Source organism: Hetaerina americana, unplaced genomic scaffold, assembly GCF_022747635.1.
Source record: "Hetaerina americana unplaced genomic scaffold, ioHetAmer1.1.p SCAF_9, whole genome shotgun sequence".
In the NCBI taxonomy this organism is placed as follows: domain Eukaryota; kingdom Metazoa; phylum Arthropoda; class Insecta; order Odonata; family Calopterygidae; genus Hetaerina; species Hetaerina americana.
In genome coordinates, this window is record NW_027287538.1 from 55,617,539 (window position 1) to 55,641,059 (window position 23,521).

At 37.8% G+C, this 23,521-nt stretch overlaps 1 protein-coding gene across 1 annotated transcript in view; it reads left to right on the forward strand.

Moving 5' to 3' along the window:
• The window catches only part of LOC139698580 (uncharacterized), a 346,726-nt gene that overhangs the window by 112,675 nt on the left and 210,530 nt on the right, over positions 1 to 23,521 (forward strand). Inside the window, exon 4 of the mRNA XM_071597423.1 lies at positions 3,186 to 3,491. Coding sequence (XP_071453524.1) covers positions 3,186 to 3,491 — 306 coding nt within the window. The remainder of the gene's footprint in view (positions 1 to 3,185; positions 3,492 to 23,521) is intronic.

Below are 23,521 nucleotides of genomic sequence, written 5' to 3' on the forward strand. Positions count from 1 at the left end.
GAGGAAAAATCTCCAAAGAGCCACCTTGAGTTAATACCGCGTAGATTCGAAGTGTCCCACTGCATGTTTGGAGCAGTTTGCGTAAATGCCGTCGCCGCGTTCGTTCCACCTCCCAGGCGACCCATGTTCCTTTCTTTCCTCTTCTCCTTCGGACCTTCCCAAGGGTTGTTCTGTCTGTTTTCCGAGAAATGGAACGCTCGCAGGCGGAAACGAGTTTTTGAACGATGAACGCTTCCCATTCTCGTTTGCCGGAATGCATGATTTATAATTAATTGGAAAGGAGAGAAAATCGGCTTAGTGTACTACTCTACAGCAGAGCTGGTGGCTAATTTCAATGCGATTCTTTCGCATAAATTAATAAAATATGCTATGAGCTGTAAATTTGCACGTTTATTGTCGGCATTCATGATATCTATCTCTATTAAAGTAAAATTTCCTCCCTCTTGTTTCAATGAGCAATCCATTAACTAAAACGAGGAGGTAAAATATTCCGAAACTACAGAAAGTACTTAAATATGGAAATAGCTTGAAGCTGAATTAATTGTTTAAAAATATTAAGGTCAAAAAAATACAAAAATATAAAACATTAAATATTAATTACCTTTATACCATTTCTTCAACGGTCTCATATACATTTTGCTACACTTTTTCCGGAAATTGGAAAGAACTAGATTTTACGAGGCACAAAGAAGCATTGGAATTACTGCAATTCGCTCTAATTGAAATTTCAGGTTTTTCAGTCTGGAACTTTACCAATTTTGAACAATATACACTGAAATTCATTTTTTTAGAGGTATTTACGGATTCTGTGACCCGTAGAATATTAAAGACAAAACTTTTCATCGTTTAGGCGTAAATGATTAAAAACAGCTTAATTATCATTTCATATTTATATGTATAAATAAGGAGGTACGTATCTCTTTGAGTAGGCCATAGATTTTGTAAAACAACATCGGAGAGGTTGTATGGGTTTTATTTTTTTTATTTAATTTTCGGACTAAAATGCACTTGCAGATTACAACTGGCTTCGACGGATAATTCCTTTGAATAATAATGATAGTCGACAAAACCCGTCGTGTGCCGAAAAAAAATATTTTTGGAAACTACCTTGTTTAAAAAATTAACCTTTTTATTTTAAGGATCTATCGTAGCAATAATCTGCTTTCAATTTTTATTTTTTTGCCCAATTTTGTGATAGTTAAATCATTATTCAATCCTATATTACAGAATCAAGAAAATGGTGATCTACCCAATCTAGTCGTCAATATTTTTATTGATATAAAGTATAAAACTGTAGTACACCTCACAGGCTTACATCTACATCTACATCACACCACGCAAGCCGCCGCAAGGCGTGTGGCGGGGGTGAGAGGATATAGGGCATAAGAGGAAAAGCATTAGGCATTTCTTCATTATTCTTTCTTATTCTTTTTCAACTTGATTTCATCCACAGTTTTCGTTCTCCTGTGACCCCCCATCATTTCCTGCAGTCGTTTTCCATAGCAGCAACAGTGACGAGTTCTCTTTTATGCAGTACTCTAACCAATTCACTTTTCTAATGATATTTATTCTCCTTCTTTCTTATCTAACTCTCTGCAATGCCTCTTAATTTCCCACTCCACTCATTCAGCCCTTTTTCTTCATTCTCAACGATGCCTTCATTTCAAATGCTTCGTCTATTATTTTACCATATTATTGACCACATTTATGCCCAACAGAATTACAGCATCTTACTCTCCAGAACGAATGATTACTTATTCTATGTCTAATGACCCACAAATAAGTACTTTCTCATTGATTAATTCTGTAAATATCCTTATCCTTGTCATGACATAAAAAGATAAATTGATTCGTTCCTATTACAGGCTTATTAATAATTTGAGATTCATCACATTTTTAAAACTTGCAGCTTTGTCATCACTTTCATTGAACAACCTGCTCCCTTGCTTTATCCAAAAAATTCAGGGTCTAAAATCTTTGTGATATATTAATATGTCATTTGATACACATTTATTTTGACTAGTATCTTATGTCATTAGCTAATCTATCCTTCATCGTATTTTAGAATTGTGAATGTTAATAGAAAGGCTTGATTTTTCTGGTTACCCATAGTATTCGTTTTAGAGCATGTCAAATATTTGGATGGCACACTGACGACAAACCTTTCATGGAGTACAAACATCAATAGCATATTTGGGAATTATTATGGTACCAAAGTATACATATTTGTTAATTTGACAAAAATAAAAAATATAAAACAAGAAAGATCGATACAGTCAGAGGAGGACGGAAGTATTGTCATTTCCCTCATACATGCAATACAACCCAATCATAACAAAATAAAACCCAAGTGCCCCAAAAATTATATTTAACGGCTCTTATTAAATATTTTACTTGAAATGTAAGATTAATGTATCATTTGCATGTGTAGTTGTACACATGCGTCTTAGAAAAAGAGCATATACATAATATGCATATATATACATATATATATATATATATATATATATATATATATATATATATATATATATATATATATATATATATATATATATTTAAATGTATTTATAAACCAATCTCTCTTCACGAACGGCTGGTACCGTAAAACCCGCGACAGACACCCTTGAAGTAGCTACCGGGATATTGGGTAACATATGTTATGCGGCCATACCGCTTACGGTAAAATTTAAGTTAAATAATTTTTATAAGAATTTAATTCATTCTTTTGATGAAAGCTGTTCGTATAACATGTGTTCGGTTGTAATTATAAAAATTTATGCTGAAGTACAATCGATTTGACATTTGTCAGATTAAATGTAAAAATTGACTTTTGAAAAAGAGAATTTTTGAACATAATTGAATACATTATAGCGCGCACTTCCTATGGCCCATCATATAACAAGAGGTCCAAAATTCCAATTATCAGCTATCATGCTTGACCACTCTTGCGGTTAAAATTCAAAAGGGTGCCGTCGCTTTCGGGATGGAGCATTACATTGTTTTTTTCTAAAAAACATTTTCTTAGAAACATGGGCTCTTTTTTATGAAATCCTTTATTAAGCCCTTTTTACTGAAGATTTTCTTTTATACGATACTATTTATGCAACAATTCCATGAAAAATTTTAAGCAAAACAATTTGCCACGAAGAACCAGCCATTCGATGATCATTTCCTCTTTTCAGGCAACAACATAGTGGTGACCGGCGCCAGCGCCGCCAACATTGCCGTGGCCCCTGTCACAGTGAATGCGTCCCAGTCCACCCAGCAGGCGAAGAATTTGTCTTCCTCGGTGGCGCCTCAGCAGCAAGCCTCCCCCTCGGTCACCTCGGGTGGCAGCTTCGACGTGGCGGAGGCCTCGGGTGCGGATAACGGCGCCGAAAACCACGACTTGACGGCACTTTCGCCTCAGGCATTTGCGTCTTCCACGGAGGCCTTCATCAACGACAATTCCGACAGCCTTGGAGTCGTGGCTGGCGATGCGGACACGGGTGAGTGCAGTGCAGGCCAAGTATGATTGGCCGACGATGTCTTCTTCTGTCAAGGGTCCAGCAAGTGGTATTTACCGCAGGAAGACCACCATTTAAGGAAGATACTATATACTCCCATTAACAAATTTACTTCATTCAGTTCCGTTCATACAACCGTGATTGGTCAACGACCACATGAACTATCCATGCAGTATTCGCTTCCCAATGGGTAAAATAAGTAAATATGGGACGCATACTGCTGAATTCGGTTAATCATCACAGGATAACCTAATTTAATGTACCCGATTGCCGCGGATATCACGTAAAATAAGGTGCAAAACTTATGAATTGCATAGATTTGTCTTCTAAGAAAAATATTTTTATAAATACACTAAATGGCTTCAGCTGTTTAGCTGATACGATCAATTTTCTATTAATTTACATTAATTGATACAATTTTACTCGGAAAAAAGATGAAATTTATAATAGTAAACAGGTTAAGGTAAACAATTATGAAATTCTTACATAACGTGAAGGATCTATTATTTTTGTAGATTAGTTGTTTCATTATAATAATAACCACATGACGGATCACGAGCGACAGATGAATTGGAGGAGCGATCGTAAAGTTCTGAGAGGCAAATGTGTCCGGTCAAACCATCAAGCTGTTAAATGAACATACGATAAATCTCACGGATCACCATTGTAATCTACCACCCCAGAGTTAGAGAAAAAATGATTATTTCAAAAAAATCACTATTTGTAAAATAAGAATTCATCTTTTAGTTAATTAAATAAGTTATATCATAACCGTGTCAGCGTTTCTTTCACATACACCAACAGAATATTTGAACAGCATGAAATTTTGGAAATATATATGGAATAACCAAGTATTTATTTTTCTGGAACACAATATTTGTAAATTATTGGAACATGGTACCTGAAGTCTATCTAATTGCGAACCACAATTGATTTGACAATATGGATGATATAAACTGTATAAAGAAATGCCTTAGGATGAAAATTTATATTTACACGTTTGACGATAATCATACATCCATGCTCGAGACCACCATAAAAATGACGTCCCTTGAGGTTTTTGTGATGCAAAAACATGAGCAGTATTTGTAATAATGCCAAAAAACTCGACGACAATGTTCGCAGTCGATCTGGATAATATTTCTGACTGCTATACAATGTTTACCACACGGAATATCTTCAGGTTTTTAATTCACCGAAATTATCGCCTCCTCTGATTATATGTTGCCCGCAAATGAATCTATGCATTTTATACCGAAGTAGAATTCTGGATACGTTAACGCTACCCATGCCCATATCCAAGTATCGTCCCGTGAGAGAAAAGATCGCATGGAGTTCAATTGTGACCCCGTGCGAGTCCCATTGGAGGCCACGCCTCTCATGTTCCATGTTTCATGGTGTCCTCCCCGCCGTGCGTCCGTCATCGCTGCCATCATGGCCGCGTGCCTTATTATTGATTAAACGCCGCCCTCTCGCATAGAGGGCGCGCGTGGCTCACGCTTTCTCCTCCGTTCCCCCTTTGCGTCAGGACCGCCCCTTTACCCATGCCGCCAACGTCCGAATTTAGGCACAACATCGGCAAGTTTCCGTAGGAAGGACAGTGCCGCGCGTCGAGTAGGTACGTATCGGGGAGAGAGCAAGCCCGGAAAAGTATGCGCGCTGTGATGCCACCCAGTTAGACCATAAGAAGATAGTATGATAACTGTCTCTATATTATTCACATGTCAGGTGATGTACTCCAGGATATCAAGAAGGGTAGTTAAAAAATCATTAATTCATTGGAATACAACGTAGTACTCCTATATTTGGTTTCTGATTAAATTTATCCATGTTTATCGGTTTTCTACTGCGTTATTAACTCAGGCTCAGTGACATAATTTCTTATTAAATTAATGCTTACCTAATCCTCTACTTAAAAAGTTTAGTAATCGCTGGTTAAGCCAAGTTAACCGTTGAATATTGGCTGATATAAAGACAGAGGTACTATGATTGGCTACCTCATGTTCCCAGAAGAGCAGTCACAATTTCTCATTAAATCAAACCTGTCGACAATCCCCACGTCTTTATCTTTTTTTCAAAATACTACGAAACAGAAGATACCAAATTAGGTGGAAGAAGTCCTTGGTCTCTTTACAAATGGAAGATCTAGAGATGGCAGTTTCAATTCATCTATATTATTCAATTATTTCTTTGAATCTACATTTATTTAGACTTACCATTTGTTATATTCTGCCCAAAAATAGCTGAGTGTTGTGCCGCTAGTAGAAGCACTTCAATAGGGTTAAATGAGTTTGTTGTATTGAACGATAAATATTAAACTTAGCCATAGTTTGTGGTCAGTATCCAGGTACAGTTTGCAGTAGTTGTACAGCATTCATACAGTGAAAATTTGGGCCAATGCCAACAAAAATCCAGGCATTTCTGTTAACTTGGATGCATTGAAGTAAACTTACGTTTTCGAACTATTCATTTATACATTCATTTTTACTGTCAGTCAGTAAACCAGGTGCTAATTTCCTTTCCAAGGGACAGCAAACTTATAAATTCCACATTTTCTTGAAGTTTGTTTACAGACTGATATTTTGGTGGCAATATTTGGAATAAATTCAAAATTGAAAACATTTTACGATTGGCTAAAGTAAATTCACCTCCTTTTGATTAATATGGCAATAAAACTGTATTCTTGTAAAAATTGTGAATGTATTCCTAAAGTATGAGCAAAAGATAAAAGTTTTAATTCCCCTTTCCCAGCATACCCACACGTACACTACCATTACGTTATCAGCGTTCATTTCCATAAGGCGGGCATAGTTTTTCATTTCGCAAAAAAATATCACCAGCCTCTTCCTCAAGATATTATTAAATGCCAAATATACTTCCTTAGATTTCTTTCTCATGCAGATATTTATGTAAGATCAATTTTTAAAGACGTCGTTACACGCTCAGCGAGCCAAGTTTATTCCAAGGATCCGATAGGAGCTCCTTACGGAGGTTTCGTCGAAAAAAAACTCCTCTTTTTCTGCGAAAGCGTTTTTTCCTCTTTTACTGTCCCCCTTGAGACGCTTTTCCTTCCCGGACTCTCAACCTTTCATGGGTGACTCGAAGAAATTAACAGACGGCATATTTTTTAATGAGCCCGTTCCTCTGTATTTATTTCGACGTCGCATCTTTTTCGCCAAGTTACAAGAAAAGCTTTGGCTCTTTTGGTGGGTGGAGTTGGCGGAATGGCGCTTTTTCAGTAGGGGAGGGGGGCGCTAAAGTGATTAAATTCATCTCCTCGTTTATATCCATTTCCAAGCATTCCCTACCACCACTCCGCTTTTTGAGCCTCCCACACCAAATGCCCCCACCTCCCCCCACAGAATTCCCCTTCACATCCCCCGTCCAATCTCTAGGCCCCATCCCTTCCACTCCCCACCTTCAACTCCAACCGATGTCCCAAAGAGTCTTCGTAAAAAAGCTTTTCTGCGTTAAAAACAAATGAATGATGAAGAAACACAAGAACTCCTTCTCGATTTGGCTCGTTTTGCCATCCCAGACTCCCCTCATCCATCTGTCCCCGTCTCCTGAGCCGGAGGAAAACCAAGGGGTAAAGGGTTGAGGAGGACAAACTTTCACGGAATTAGATTACCCTCTCGATGGAAAGAAAAATGTGGCGCGGGGAGGGGATAAGAAAAAATAAAGTTGGTGACATTGATACGGTCGTGAGTCGTCTCTTCCCTACCGCCCACAAAGGGCTTGTGTCACTCACACGGGCCCCTTCACAGCCTCCTTATCTTCCCCCTCCTCTCCACCAAAAACACATTTCTCCCCAATTCCCTGTGGGTCGCACTCGCAAAGGTTCTATCGCTCTCGAGAGGGCCTAGTCTCGGACCGAGACATCTTCTACTTATTACCTCCTCTCTGGAGGCTGTCCCCATGACTTTTTTCCTTTCCTAACTTCTCCAAAAGACTACTTGGATTGATAGAAGGGGTCAAAAGTGTCAGAACTCATGTGTAGTCTTCAACTCATTTTTCTAACTAAACGGAGTTTTATTTTTAGCTGCTCGACAGGTCGTCACGTTTGATTTATTCGTACACGAATGGTTAGAATAGTAATTATAATCATACCTCTCCAAAAGTGCTCTGTAACTCATGTACGTTTACAACTTTATGTGGCTACATATGTCAATGCTAGTAGTAGTTATCATGGGAGGATACAGACAGCTGATGTTATTTGTGTAAATATGGATACATTGGCAACATGGTAAGGGTGGCTAAATTAGTCAACTTTTATCAATATGTGCCACGGAGTTCAGAGTTTATCGTCCCATCTAACGGACGAAGACAGCGTACCTAATTTCCAGTACTTTCAAGCAGCACTCAAGCAGTGATCGAGATGATAGTGTAAATTCTACCAACGCAGAGGTTTGAACTCGGACCCTCGAGGGGAAAGCCAGTATATTAGACACCGTACCAATCCTACATACGTTATAAATGTCATGAACGCCACTGTCTTGTTCTTACATAAACAAGGATGTCCTCTCAATAGAGAGTCAAACAATTGAAGTAAGAATAGTCTCTTATTTTCAATTACGATTTCTTAAGGTGCTTCCAAGCTGCTTGCATTTTATGTCCGTAAATACACAGATCGTGAAGGAATTATTATGTTCATCATGAAAACTAGACTCCAGGGTTTTTTATTTTCATATGTGCTAGACGAATTATTCACTAAATTTCAACCCTGATTTGAAAAAAATGTGAAATAAATTCTTCAGATAATGTATATTATAGGCAGTTAATTAAAATAGATTATTCAGCTGACATACATTTTGTTACTCTTTTTAAGTTTATGAGCAAAAATTAGTTTTATAGCTTAGTGTACAGTTATTATTCATTTATTTATCTGAATGTATACAAGGCGTAGAAATATCAGCTATATCTAGCAATTCCATCCATATTTATCCAAAATATGATTTTTGCTTTTCATCATTTTTCCACTTTGAATTGAATAATCAGTTTCACGTACATTTAATAATACAAGAATGATATAAAAAATAATAAGTGCACAAGGTAACTTTGCCTTTAAAGCATCTCCCAGAAAAAATAATCTCTGAAATAAACAGCTATTTTTATGAAAGTTTTAATTCTCCTAATTCACCATGGGTGGCCCTTTTGCGTTTCCAAGTCTTCTTCGTATTAAAGGTTAAATGCTCCGCCGCGGGCATTACAGCCCTGTCGTCGCCGGTGTCTCTCTCCTCGACCTAATTATCCATGCCGTTGGTCTTTGACCCTAAGACGAAAGAATGACTCCAGTACGCGAGCGCCCTGCGGGGCGCTCGCTCTGTACTTTTATTGCTCCAAAAATGAACAAACTCGAGATTTTGGACAGTTGTTTTTTGGTCACAACAAACGCAGTCATCTCCCATTACGTCCATTTCACGAACATGAACTTTCAAAGGGGAGGACTCCGCATGAAAAGATCGCGGTTGAAAGCCGTTTAAAAATTTTTTTCAAACTAGCGGCGTGTAATGAAGCCATCGGACTTCCATTGAATATAAACTGCCTTACGAGCAATTGGATGACTCTTCCCGGTTGACTCCGCCCACGGGTTTTGAAAATAAGAAATATTTTCTCTCTTTTTGCGTCGTTATTTCAGAATATATCTCTTGTTTTTCGATTCTCCTTACAAAAGTCGGATCTGATAATGTTAAAACTAAAAAGTGCTTTTATTTGAAATAAATTAGTTTTATCTTAATTAACTGTCATTCCGTTCTATCTTTTGCTAAATATTGATCAAAAATTGAACTGTATTTCCATAATTTATCTTTCGTACAAATTTATGGTATCTTTACGGTTTTTTTATGTATAAATTACTCATGACCGGTTTTCTTTAAATGAATGTAAACATTGACATGAGTTTTTGCTCATCAAATTTCAAATTTTCCATAACCTAAGTCCAGCATTTTCTTCTTCAAAAACATGCACATAATCTCGGCGTTCGATACCCATTCTGTGCGTGAGAAGATTAGTATGAAATTACTCTTCTTCCCATTCAAAAATCATAGTTACGTTACTCTAATCTTACGTTACATAGAGTATAACTTCTCTCTCTTCGCCATTTTTGAACACAACCATTGGAATATGATTTCATAACAATACTTATATTAGTATTGTACTTACTAATAATTATTAAAACTAATCAAAAATTTAATTCGTTTAAGGTCATTGATAAAAGTGTGATTTTTCGGCATTTTCTTTTCCATAAATGGGTTATATATTGATGTTATTGCTATGTTATTCTTTGGAGTTAACCCTTAATCTTGTGAATGTACGTATGCTGTAGCGTCCTTTGATTAAATATAATACTATGCAAAAAGCATCATAGCATGCAAGAATTTTATGGCATCTACTGCTACATTGTTTTAAAACATTACACGTACACAATTAATTTGCCATATCCAAAAATTTAATGCAGCGTTTTTCAATTGTAAACACGATTGGTGTGAAGATTTTCTTTGATTAAGTATCTGAACTCAAAAAAAATATTACTTATTTTAAATAATGTCTCGTTACTGTGAAAAATGTCATTACATACTCGTATCTTAGGTTGGTGAACACAAACAGAGGTCTTCGTTACCTTATTGCACGTATGTTAAGCAGGCAGTTTTTCATGTGCGCATTTTCCTCAGTAAATCTTTCATTAAAACTTATGACACTTTGCAATCACCGTCATGCCTGTTTTTTTTGTTTCTTAGGACAATATTTAATACCTCCTGCATCAATATTGACTGATAGAATTTTTCTGAACCAGAAAAAGTATCTGATGCTTGAAGGAGTCTTGGGATATACAAAGAAGTTCATATTCTTGACTGCTTATTCAGTCACTGAGAGATGAAGATGCCCACTTGAAGGCATCAGAAGAAGCCTCAAGATGATTACAATTAAATGTGTAGCAAGTATTTCTGTTAAAATTTACAAATTCTCAAAACCTTTCAAAAATATGTTTAATCGTATCCATTCCGATTTTTAAAGAATATTACTATCCCATAAATTTGCCAATTACTTTCGGTTTACTCAAAAATATACTTACAATTTTCCAACAGCAGAGAGGTATGCAAATATTTTCATTTAGCGTGTTGGAGAATAATAGTTGCAATAAAATACTAGGGCCAATACTAAATGTAAATATAAGAAGATATAATCACAGATTGAAAAATAGTAAAAACCGTTATTAAAATCAGAAAAATGGAACATAAACATGACGGTCCTCTGTATGTGGAGCCTTACGTAATGTTATATACACTTTTAATATCTATTTGGGTTTTATTTCAAGCAATTTTCCTATTTGAACGAGCTATATCTGGATATATTTTTTCGTTATATACACTCATAATTCTCACCGTATGATAACGATAGCCAAAATACATACTAATGTGAGGTTTAGCTTTGAATATATCAATTACCTAGAATCAAGGTTATTGTCAAGGTTAATTTTAATAACATCATAATGAACTTGTTTTTGAGATTGAGCGGTATATGGTTTTGCTTAATTATAAAAAAGTAATATTTTATTCCTATATACTTTTGATTCATTGTTACTATTTCAAGGATAAGCGTTTCTCATATTTTTATCATTTTAAGCTTGAGTTAGTGCCAGTAAAACTAAAATGCCGATTTAGCTACCCATAATACGGAGCAACCGTCGAGATGCCTGAAAGTATGCTTTGGAATATTTAATGAAATGCTTTTTATTTTTTTGACAAATGCATGCGACAAAGACGCGTGAGTAAATAAGGTGGTGTTAAAGATGCCTATAAAAATGGAAAACTAGAGTATTTTGATAATTTAAACGTACTTTGCGCCAGTCGCGAGCGCGCGAATGGTTCCAGGAATTTTTTACGTGTCTTATTGCAAAGGTGAGTGGGGACGGGAAGTCATCACAGAGTAACCACGATTTAACTTCCGTAACGGCCGAGAATTCATTTCATGGACCCCGCAAGAGTTCAGGGGCATTAAGTGATCATAACTGATCGTAAATACGCGAGAATGGGGTACAAGTTACCCAGCAATCTAACTTTGAGTCTCTCTATGTAGGAGAGAGAGAAAAGGAAGGGGGTTTGGGAGCAGTCTTGAGGCATCGTACGTCACCCCCTACCTACCTCCCCCGCGGAAGCTAATTTAAAGCCTTGACTCAGCTCAAAAGCGACGACTACAAGAATGAGATCAACGATGTCAGCGAAAAATTTCCCCCATGAAACAAATATTTAGAAAATAAAAACGGCAAGATGAGGTAGGGGTGTGGGGCGCTAGGGAAAGCAAACAATTTTTTTCACTCCCCCTCAGGTGATGCAATTAAATGCCGTAATAACAGTTAAAAATCCCAGAATAAAACCGTGGAAGTACCTTGCAGGACTTAAAGCCCTTTTTTCAAGCTTTATAGGGTGACCCTCTTTCCGGACGGGAGGATAAGGGGGCAGGCGCTTTGAATATTTGGATGGAACCCAAAATAAAAGAGGGAGTTTGGAAGAAGGCATCTGGCTCGGAGCCTAGTCTTGGCGGGACAATACTTTTCCACGTCTTTTCGGTGGCGGGGGAAGGGGGTTTGGGGGAACTTTGTTGTGTGCATGCTCTTTTAGCACCCCCTTCCCCGCCTGAGTTACGTTACGTTTGTCCATTACGTACCCCGGGTAATACTTTTGAAGTCGAAATTCTGTGAGGCGCTCCAAAGTGTTAAATTGAGGAGCGTTCCGGGCACACTTCCTCATGGTTGTTTTCTTTGATTTCAAGTGCATGAGTCCACGGGGCAATTATGTCTGCGTACACGAGTAATAACTCTCTCTTTCCCTCGAAGCAAGTGCCCAAAATGGTAAGGACTAAAGGGGGAGGCGGTGGGCACGGGGAGTAATGCACGTGCTGCGCTGAGGAACGTGAAGCTGAATGTTAGGCGTGGAGCTTACCATAATGTCCAATGAGTAGTAATCTATAGGTGCCGTCTGTTTTTGGCCAATTTGAAAAAAATCAACGGTTTTATTTTCTCCATTAAAGTTGGAAAGTACTCGGCTTCTTCTTTACATAAGGTTATAGAACACGCGTGCAACAAACGGCAAGGTGAATGCCCCGGTCTTATCAGCACGCTTCCCGTGAAGATTATATATCAAATAATGGAAATCAACGATAACCCCAAAATATCTGGAAATGTAGCGGTAAACTTGAAGCAAGATAAACCAGAGTGACAATATGAGTAATTTCATTTGTTTAAAGTCGTATTGATGGCTATTTTTTTAATTTGTTTCAAAATGTAACAAAAAAACATTTTTATCATATCTTATGATAGATACGAAATCTTTCGTTAATTTCTACGTAGCAAAATTCAATGATTAATTTGATATGGTTAAAAGGTAAAAATTTATTTGAAGTTTTTGAAAACTGATGAATTTTAAATAGTGAATAATACTCGCATTTACGTCTTACATATGAAGGTTATACGGTACTTACTCGTTTATTTCATTCTCGTGCAATTACATAATCGTACATACTCGTACACATAGCTATCTGTACTATTTCCATCTTAAATACTCGCATTTAAAAAATATTTGGATCTCGCCAGAGTTTACTGAAATAACTAAAAAAATATTATCAAATTTAATTCGTATTGTTTGCTTATATTAATGCACGCAATATTGAGGACTATCCATGTTTAAAAATCTCATATTAACAAGTAAATAAAATATTCTCGGGGATACGACCGATGAAACAATCATTACAAATAAGACCCTAGTTTGTTATTATATATATATAATATTTGTTATAATTTGAGAGACAGAAAATACGATAAAATATATTTTTGAAAAAATGGTTGTTTCATTTCTAACACGGGTACTTATTGAACCACCCTCGTATGATTAGAAATTCAATTAAATAGAAGAGCGAACCATTAATTTCGTGAAATACTCCTAATTAAAGGACGCAAAGGGCTCAAAAACAATAAACAACTGCATGCACTTGCACTAAATTACAAACTTTGAAAAAATTCATTAAATTTGGCTACAACATAGCTTGGGAAGAAAGCTTATCGATATTCAAATCTAGGGGGCTATATTAGACTTGCGAAAGTTTAGCCGAAAGGAAGATGTAATTCATTTTTATTCCTGAAGCTCACTTTCCCGCCATGCCTAATGCCCTAACGATTTTTTCCGCAGTCTTCTGTGGCGGATCGGAGGCGTCTTATAATTTACCTCTAAACATACGTCGTTTATCCCCATAGTTAATGATTGAAGGTATGTATGAAAGTTAGTTTGAAGAACACGGTGGATATCAGAAATATAGCTGTTCTCGATTGAACATGTAGCTCATCAGCATTGCTGGGGGCGAGGTAGAGACAAGCGTTATCTTTACATAAAAATAAATACCTTTCGAAGGCTTGGTTAGGAATCCAAAGCTATTCTATAAAGCTATGGAATTGGAAGCTACGTTAGCAGCACTCGCTCCAAGGCATATCCTTCGGACGTTCTCGTGCCAGTCCATTGAACGAAAGTGATTTGATTCCACTCCCTCTCTTACTCAGATACAGGGGAGTATTTCGTGAATGCTCCGGAAAGGGTTTATTCTGACGCCATTTTTGACATCAATCATTCACACGAAAAAACATCGGGGTATGAGATGAATCAGTTTCCCCTCTTCATGCACTTCGTTTACTATCGGGTGAAATTTCAGTGGGTTCTTTCCGTAACAACCCAGTTTATCCGTCCTGCCCTCAGGAGTCTTCCCCTGGCTCACGAAAATAAAAAACAAATGGGAAGAATAAGTCAGCTTTTTATACTTTCGGATCATTTCATGTTTCCCCTCTAGAACATGCGATGCGTGGGAGCGACTTGCCTCCGGCACCCTATTATGCCTTCGCTCTCAACGTCCGCGGTCTTCCTCTCTTTCTTGAAGTACATGCTGACCATTGCATTAAGGTGATGAAATCTGGCTTTTTAAATTTCTCCGTAAAGTCATTCATGTACGAATCAACGTTTTTTTTGGGATTAAATACTGCTATACTGTAAATAAAAGACAAGGAAAAGGGAAATCTGATATTTTCATCCGCCGAAAGGCGTCAAAGAAATCACCAAATTATTCGCAATACATTTAGTCTTATAATACTTAGAATGAGCAAATTTTAGCAGGCCTTAAACATGACAAATGGTTATTACATGGTAACATATGTACCGATTTTTTACACAGACATTTTGCTGGCCTCTGCACATCGCATAACAATATCATCAGGTATTCATAAATAGTTAAAGTAGCATTCGGTTATGAGGAAAGTAGAGGGGGTGAAATTAGTAAAATTTAGCAGAGCTTTGCTCACAACATGTGGCTTGTAAAATAACATATCTACGAACATACAGGTATGTAATATGATTTCACTTATCAGATGCCCTGCTGAAAATAAAATCACGTATAGATAGAAACAAGGCCTACATACATGCCTGGTACCGTTCAAGCTACCACTATGGTGTTTAGCAGGGGGTGATTACACACAAGACTGCTTCTGACGAACTTACTTTTCCCCCCTTTCGCCGTCGGATCGCGTTATCCTGCTTCCTTGCAGTTTGTGGGCAAAATTACAACTAATATATCTCTGTTCTACCTTCAATCTCTCTAATTTTAACACCGTGTTCTCTTTTATCATGGAGCGATAGGCTAACAATACATTGCCAACATAATTGCTAAAGAGACATGCTTCCAATTAATGTAAAAGATTTAATCTTTAATTTATCCTTCACTCCAATAAGTGATTCCCAGCAAAGCTCCTAAATTAAGTTTGATACGCTACTCAGTTTATCATAACATCGTAATAAAAATCAAGATCTTCTCCACCATACGCGATCTACAAGTAATCCGACAATCAATCCAAATTCATGAGAATCCATTATACAGCAGCATTATCCAAATGAGAACAAATAAGCAAAAGTTAAAATTTCTCTTTAACCTTTTTGTCACGGTAACGCAATTCTCTTCTAATAAATGCTCACTATTTCCACCTCTCCATTTATTTACCATATATATATATATATATATATATATATATATATATATATATATATATATATATATATATATATATATATATATATATATATTTCACCCAGGATATGCCGAGAGTGAAGGTAACTCCGAAATATTTAGTCAAGTCTAAATTTTCTATTTCGGTGTTCCTGATGCAAAATGTACGCTCGGGAGGGAACTGCTTTCATTCCAATAATTAATCGCTTCGCACTTTCTTAGGCTTAATTCTAACTGACGAGGTTCGCGCCAACGTTTAATATGATTAAGATTATTTTCAGCTTTTTTTAAATTTAGAGAAACCGCGACCACTGGAGTAGTGGTCTCTCTCGTGCAAAAAAATTTCACGAATGAAAAGCGCAAGTAGGATGTACCCTTTTTAAAATACTACCTTGATCAAAAATTTCCCGGAATTTATTCAGAAAATTAAAAATACAAGTTTATTCATCTAAATCTATATTGTCCCCTTCAAAGTAATCCCCATCGACTGCAACACACTTATGCCAGCGCTTGATCCAATCCTCGAAACATTTTTTATATTCGGTTTTCGGTATGTCCATCAGTGCTTCCTGCGATTTTTCCATTACTTCCTCTCGGCTGCTAAAACGCGTTCCCCGTAATGGTTTTTTAACTCGATTGAACAGAAAGAAGTCACAGGGAGCCAAATCAGGTGAATTCGGTGGCTGTTGGATGGTATTTGTTGCATTTTTCGTCAAAAAATTACGAATAATGATAGCACTGTGCGACGGTGCGTTATCATGGTGCAAAATCCACGAGTTTTCTGCCCACATTTCTGGTCTCTTTCGGCGAATTGCTTCACGCAAACGTCTCATAACGCCCAAATAATACTCTTTGTTTACTGTCTGGCCTTCTGGCAAAAATTCATGATGCACTACACCGTTGTAATCCATGAAAACCGTCAGCATTGCCTTCTTTTTTGACTGAAAACGACGTGGTTTTTTTGGTCTCGGCTCATTTGGTGAACGCCATTCACTTGCCTGATGTCTGGATTGCGTGTCGTACTCATAAACCTACGTCTCGTCTCCAGTAATGATCCTTTTGATGAATGTGGGATCGGATTCAGCCTCGCAAATCATGTCTTTTGCGACGTCAACACGGTCTCTTTTTTGCATGAAATTGAGGTATTTTTGCTGCTACACGACGGAAACCCAAATCATTAACCACAATGTCTTGGGCGGATCCATAGGCAATGTTCAAGTCCTCCGCTATTTCTATGATGGTTAATTTGCGGTTATTGACCAACATTTCTTTTACTTTATCAATTTTTTCACCGACTTTCGATGTCGATGGTCTGCCACTGCGTTCATCATCTTCGATTGACTCACGACCACTTCTGAACCGCTCGTGCCACTGGTAAACGACCGTTGTTTTTAGAGAATCGTTGCCGAAACACTTTCCAACATTTCCAACGTCCGTGCGCCACTAAATCCGTTTTTTACGCAAAAATTAATACAAGTTCGTTGTTGCAAATTTAAATCCATTTCTGAAATTGTAAAAAATCGCCAACACACACAGAGATAGATGTACTCTTGGCTACGTAACTTTTGCAAATGTCAAGTTATGACACTAAGATTTAAAGGGAATATCAACAACAGATGTACCAATTTAACAAAAAAAACAGAACTCAAATCGGAACGATGGGAGCGCCACACGGTGGTTATTCCGGGAACTTTTTGATCAAGGTTGTATTGCTGGTTTTTCATTAATATCTCCTGGCTACCGATTTGTCGCATTATCAAACTAACGATTATATGTTCCGTGACCTTGTACAATATGGATGTGAGGAAAATAAGTCTGTAATTGCTTGGTTCCTCTCTGTCCCCGTTTTAAAAATAGCTGTTAAAGTAGCCGTTTACTAGTCTTCAGGGGCCTTTAACCTACGCCCTAGGTACTTCTTAAACCTGATTTATAGATATGGGGTGATTTTTTACTAGTTTCTTACATATACAAGTCGTTATTTAACTGGGCACGGTGGATTAATATGATATATTTATAGAATAGCTTCTATACTTTTCCGCAATCGTCTTATTCCGTTATAAGAGATTACAATTTTGAGTATCGGTTGACGGAAACAATTTGTTAAGCTATCAGAGACATTCGGTGAAATATTGGAGAAGACGCTTTGAAAGAAGGAAATTATTAAGAGCGCCTTTGCCAACCTGCAGGTTACTCTTTCACCTTTATAGTTTTTAGTGACTTAAAAGTAGACTTATTTCTCTGAACCATTCTGACATACTCTCCATCATGGCATTCACTCAAGATATTTAATATTCGTAAGTGATCTCATTATTTGCTATGTCACTGGAGATATCGTTCCTTATAGTTTTCATTTAGCATGGTAAAGCTTTTGCTGTTATGAACGATTTTTAAAACCATCTGCTTTCTGTAGTTTCTATTGAAAATTTACTTGGAATGAACTTGTAGACCACTAAGATCGTGATGCCAAGGAAGTTATTCCAAAAAATCTTCAGTATTTCAATACATACCATATTTCTTAAAACATACAACTGAACTCTGCAACCCGTATTTTAAACCATTTCGACCCTTACTTAAACATGTAAATTTTCATTTGATCTTTTTTTGGACTCCTTGGGAAAACTTGGCAGCCTTAGCCCGGTGGTTGTTAATTCCTTAAGTAATTTATCTATATATATATATATATATATATATATATATATATATATATATATATATATATATATATATATATATATATATATATATATATATATATATATATATATTTAATGCAATTTTTGGTTTTGTTCGTTGCTAACAAACAAAAATTATTCTCGCGTAATTTATGAATTACACGTGATAAATTTGATGATTTGATAGATATACTGTTCAGCGGAAAGCAATAAGATAGCGATTCGCAAGTACCTTTGCCTTTATCCCATATTTTAAAACTAATAAGTAATAATAATTAAATGGGGCATTGAAATCTTCACTGATGAAACCGTCACGATAGTTGTTTTTGGATTAGAAACTTTCGCTTTGATGGTCTAATTCTAGCATTGAAAATTCTCTATCGTGTGGCGTCCGGTAAAATGTGCGTACAAAAGATATGAAGGTTATACATTTGATAATACTGCGCAAATAATGACCAATGCAATGTGTAATAATATCATTTATATGTTTTAAATACAATTTTAGAGTATACATAAAATGCTCGGATATTATTGAAAGAATAATAAATGAGTGGATGTGATTCATATTTTATGATTCTAATGAATTATTTAACTTTATAGCGTTAGAAGGGTAGAGAAACTAACGTTTTTTTTCTATTTTCATTAAATTTTTTACCGTTACACATTTATGTACACGTTAATGCTTAAAATCTCTGTAAATTCAATAATTTTAATGTGACTTACTTTATCCCAAAATCATGTTTGTAATTGCAATATGTCTAATTATACAGTCAAATACAGGTAACACGAACCGACCACTTCTCCAATGGGGGGACCCAGAACAAACTCCCGCGTCAGCGCCTCTCGTCCCCTTATATATATATATATATATATATATATATATATATATATATATATATATATATATATATATATATATATATATATGTATGTTTGCGATGGACCGACCAATATGCCAGCGTCGCATATTTGGTTTAAGGAGGCATGACCGACAAGGGGCCGTCCTTCGGCTTGACGTCTGTCGGCACCTATCCCCGGATCAACGTATGTGACGGCCGTAAATTAATTATTATTCCGATGCACACATCAATTATTATTTTGTTCAAACATAAATGTGTCTCTGACATTTTCTTAATGGGTAAATAACCATGGTTATTACAAAACGCATGACAATATTAACGCTATCCAATTTCAAATCTTTCAAAAGTTCCAATTTGTCCATTCAGACAGCATAGGGAGGTATCGGCCGTGACGTTCATTTTTAGTTCTGGTATGAGGGAAGATTTTGATCTGGGCCATACTGGTTTTACTCTTCGGCTTGAGATTTCATCGACTTACAGGGTTCGTCCGGAAAATAAGTGTACTGAGCTCAGGAAAAAAAATGTATTACACTTTTACATATCTTAAGCTAATATTCCTCAAAATAGGACCCTTGTGAGTCGATATACTTGTTCCAGCGGCGTTCCCATTCCTGGAACGCTCCCGCGAAGGCATCATCGGGAACCTCTCGAAGACACGTCGTCACGGCCTCTTTGACGGCGTCCAAAGTCCCGTATCGCGTTCCTTTCAAACTCCTCTTTATCTTCGGGAACAGAAAGAAGTCCGGTGGTGCCAAGTCCGGGCTGTAGGGCGGGTACGGCAGCGTTGCCACGCCGTGCTTGGCCAAGAAGTCCGACACGACAAGTGCGGTGTGAGACGGCGCATAGTCGTGATGCAGCCGCCAGATGTTTTTGATCGCTGGCCGGACGCGGGCGACTCGTTTTCGAAGCCTGTCGAGCACTTGGACGTAAATTGCAGCATTTACAGTTTGCCGTTCAGGTGCAAATTCGTAGTGGACGACTCCCCTTTTGTCAAAAAAGACAATGAGCATCGCCTTGATCCGAGATTTGCTCATGCGAGCTTTCTTTTGACGGGGTGATGATGGGGTGTGCCACTCCGCACTTTGTCTCGTCGACTCCGGGTCGTACTCAAAGATCCACGTCTCGTCACCCGAAACAACGTTCTCTAAAAAATGTGGATCATTTTTGCAGTGATCCGCAAGTTGTGTCGCGATTTCCAAACGATTGAGTCTTTGATCATCACTGAGCACTTTCGGCACCAACTTTGCACAAATTTTTCGCATCTGTAATTTCTCCCTAATAATCTCGTGCACTATTGTTTTTGGCACATTACACTGCTCTGCTATCATCCGAACACTAAGACGACGATCAGAGTTCAGTACATCGCGAACTTTTCGCACATTTTCGTCGGTGAGTGTCGTTGATGGGCGTCCAGGCCGTGGTTCGTCGTCGACCTCTTCTCTTCCCTCCACGAACATCTTGTGCCACCGAAAGATCATGTTTCTGAACATGGCTGACTCCCCGTAAGCCTGGTTATAATCATACCGACAGTTTCGGTAGACGATTTCCCAAGCTTTACCGCAAATTTGATGGAATAACGCTGCTCCAAAAACTTCGGCATCGCGTTCCATGACGTGGGTCGAAGCGTGGAGGTTCACGTTAATAGAGCTCCCCACTACACCACAGCTCAGAGCTGACTGCCTTTTTCAGCGTCACTTGCCAACATACCCCCCTCCAATCGCAGCCCGTCAGAGCGGTGCTGGGCGCGCCTGGAGCGGCGGGAAAAAATCAGTACACTTATTTTTCGGACGAACCCTGTAGACATGGATTTCATCTACTAGGTGTGGGATGAGAACACTCAAATGGCACTCAATATAGCCAACAATTCTATGCCTCTAATTTCATTTTTGTCACCAAAAAATAGGGAGGCAAAGGCATATCATTTTTTCTTTTTTTTGATAATAAGTAAATCGCTTTTAGGTCACATTGTATCGCCGCTGGTGATATCTGTAAGATAGGATCTCGGTTTTGTACCACCAGATATTGTATAGTGAGAGTCGTAATTAACTTGGTGTAATTAATTACTATTTCCAGTTCCCTTTGTCACCATTGTGTTACACGGTGAGTGCAAAATTAATACCTTGAATATAGCAGCCCAATGTTCAAATAACATATACATTCTAATAAAATAATTCGGGGGATCATTTAAGATACCTCAGCCCTTCATTGCTGGATTGCTGATCTTAGCGCAGAGCAATGGGGACGCCGTGATAGCATGCATACCTTATGTCCCGAAATCAAATTCTGTAATATTACTAGTGTTTTAAACTTATCTGTAACTGTTGGATCGCTGCCCTAAATTGCTTACTTGATAGCCCTCTAAGGGGATATCGGTCAGTACCCTCGCGGGGCCAAACGGCGTAAGATGAAGGGTTATGCATCCCTTGTGAATGAATAACATCCAATAAGTGAATGAATTACATCCAAAAGGACAGATCATGAATAAATCTTCCGATTCTCTTGGCAGTGGAAAAACCAAAAGCTAAATTTAAAAAACCATTATTTTATAATTCCTGCTTTAAGTTATGCATTAGCATAGTAATCCGTAGCCGGTAAGGACCAAGTACGAATCAAAGTGTAGGCAGCGCATGATTGACGTGAGAGGTGTTCACCCTTATTATATGTGGATCCGGGAATTTAAGACAATAAGTAAAATGGTATTTTTCATGAAATGCAAAAGTTACCAAGTTTAACAAAAGAGGAAAAGCTATACCATCACAAATATTTCAAATATTACCATAATAGAAGAATGTAGATTAAATATTAGACTATTCTTATAATATTCAAACAATAGGCAACCCTTTTATTTTCAAAATAGGTTCATTTTTGGCAGCCTAATACTTTGATCACTGATATTTCCCTGCACACTTTTTATCTGTACCCTTCTGTGGCTAACTTTTCTCCTTGCCATGTGAAAAACAAACTAGAGAAACTTCTGACTGGAGGAATTATCTTATCCATTTTATGCTACATACATAAGATTTCCTAAAATTTTAGAACTACTCTGACTCAGCAATTCCTACCGTTTGCCAAATATTTTTCGATATATGCGTATTTTTACCAAATTCTGGTTGTATAGTTTCAGATTACAGGACTTGGCTGACCGATTGAAGATTTCAATCCCTTAATGTCATGCTATCTTTTACATTTTAAACTTTTTTAAGTTCTAGTTATGACAATTTCCTTCTCGCATATTTTTTGGAGTAAAATAAATAATTTCAAAAGTGGATAGTTTTTTATAATTTATCACTAATGTATAATGATCTATTTATGCTTCCACTCTGATTGATCCTAGTAAATAATGATTATTAAAGGTTGCTTCTCTACTAGAGGAACAAGAGAGGTTGATACAATGTCCTCGTGAGAATATGACAGACTGACGATTAGCAGTTTCCGGTGGTCATTTGATTCGTCTCTCTTGAAATGAATATTTTCAACCCTTGCCCTGGTTGCACAATTGCCGTTCACTAAACGGCCCTAATCAGCATCCGATGGCTTTCGTGTTGAGGACGCTCGTTTATTTCCGTGTCATTTTGACAGAAATGCCTTTCAGCGAGTCCAAAGTGCAACGAGTCGCTAAGGCGATTGGAACAAAGATTACGTTTTTTTAGCCTCGCAGCACCCAAAGTGGATGCGATTGCTTTCCCAGTAATCCCTCCCTCGTTTCGCTTCCCAGTTTCCCTCTTCAAACCCTCCCTCCTGCCCATATCTCTCCAGTTCTATTCGGTGGAAGTAATACCACCACGTAAACCTTCCACTTCCTCCCTCTTTTCACCTCCCAATCCAACCTCCCCCCCCGCGGCTGAGTCAGGGAAATCGGTGAATGTCCCTTAAACAATATATGATCCGTGTGCGGATCCTTTTCCTGCGTACCACCTATCGCATATTCGGGAGAGACAATTAAACCATCTCCTCTACCGCCCCCCACTACCTTCCTTCCCGCGTCCTCCACCTCTCCTCACGCACATCTTCTTCGCCTCCCTCGTCCAGCCTCAATCCAGGTATTTCGATAAAACGAGGGGGGTTGCGGAGAGGGGTCGGGGTACGATAGAGAAGAAGAGCAACCGAAGTCGTTCTATCCGACCGTGGACTCTATCGATCGGAACAAATGGCCGATTTCGAGATATCGATTGCTGGGGATCGGTGAGATTGGGACCGATAGGGCAGGGAAGTGAGTGGTCTTCGTTCGACCTATTTCGTTTGTCTTCTGAAAGGGGAGAGATTTCTTTTTTTATTTCTCCTTTCTCTGCTCCGCATCCTTGATCCTCTTCCTCCTTGGCATCGTGTGGGAGAGGTAAGAAATGTCTACTCGGAAAGACATCCGACGCCGAAATAAGGCTCTCTCTACTCCCCTTCCACGCCCAAAATCCCGCTCCCATTCTCATCTTTATGAGATCAGTCGGCGTTC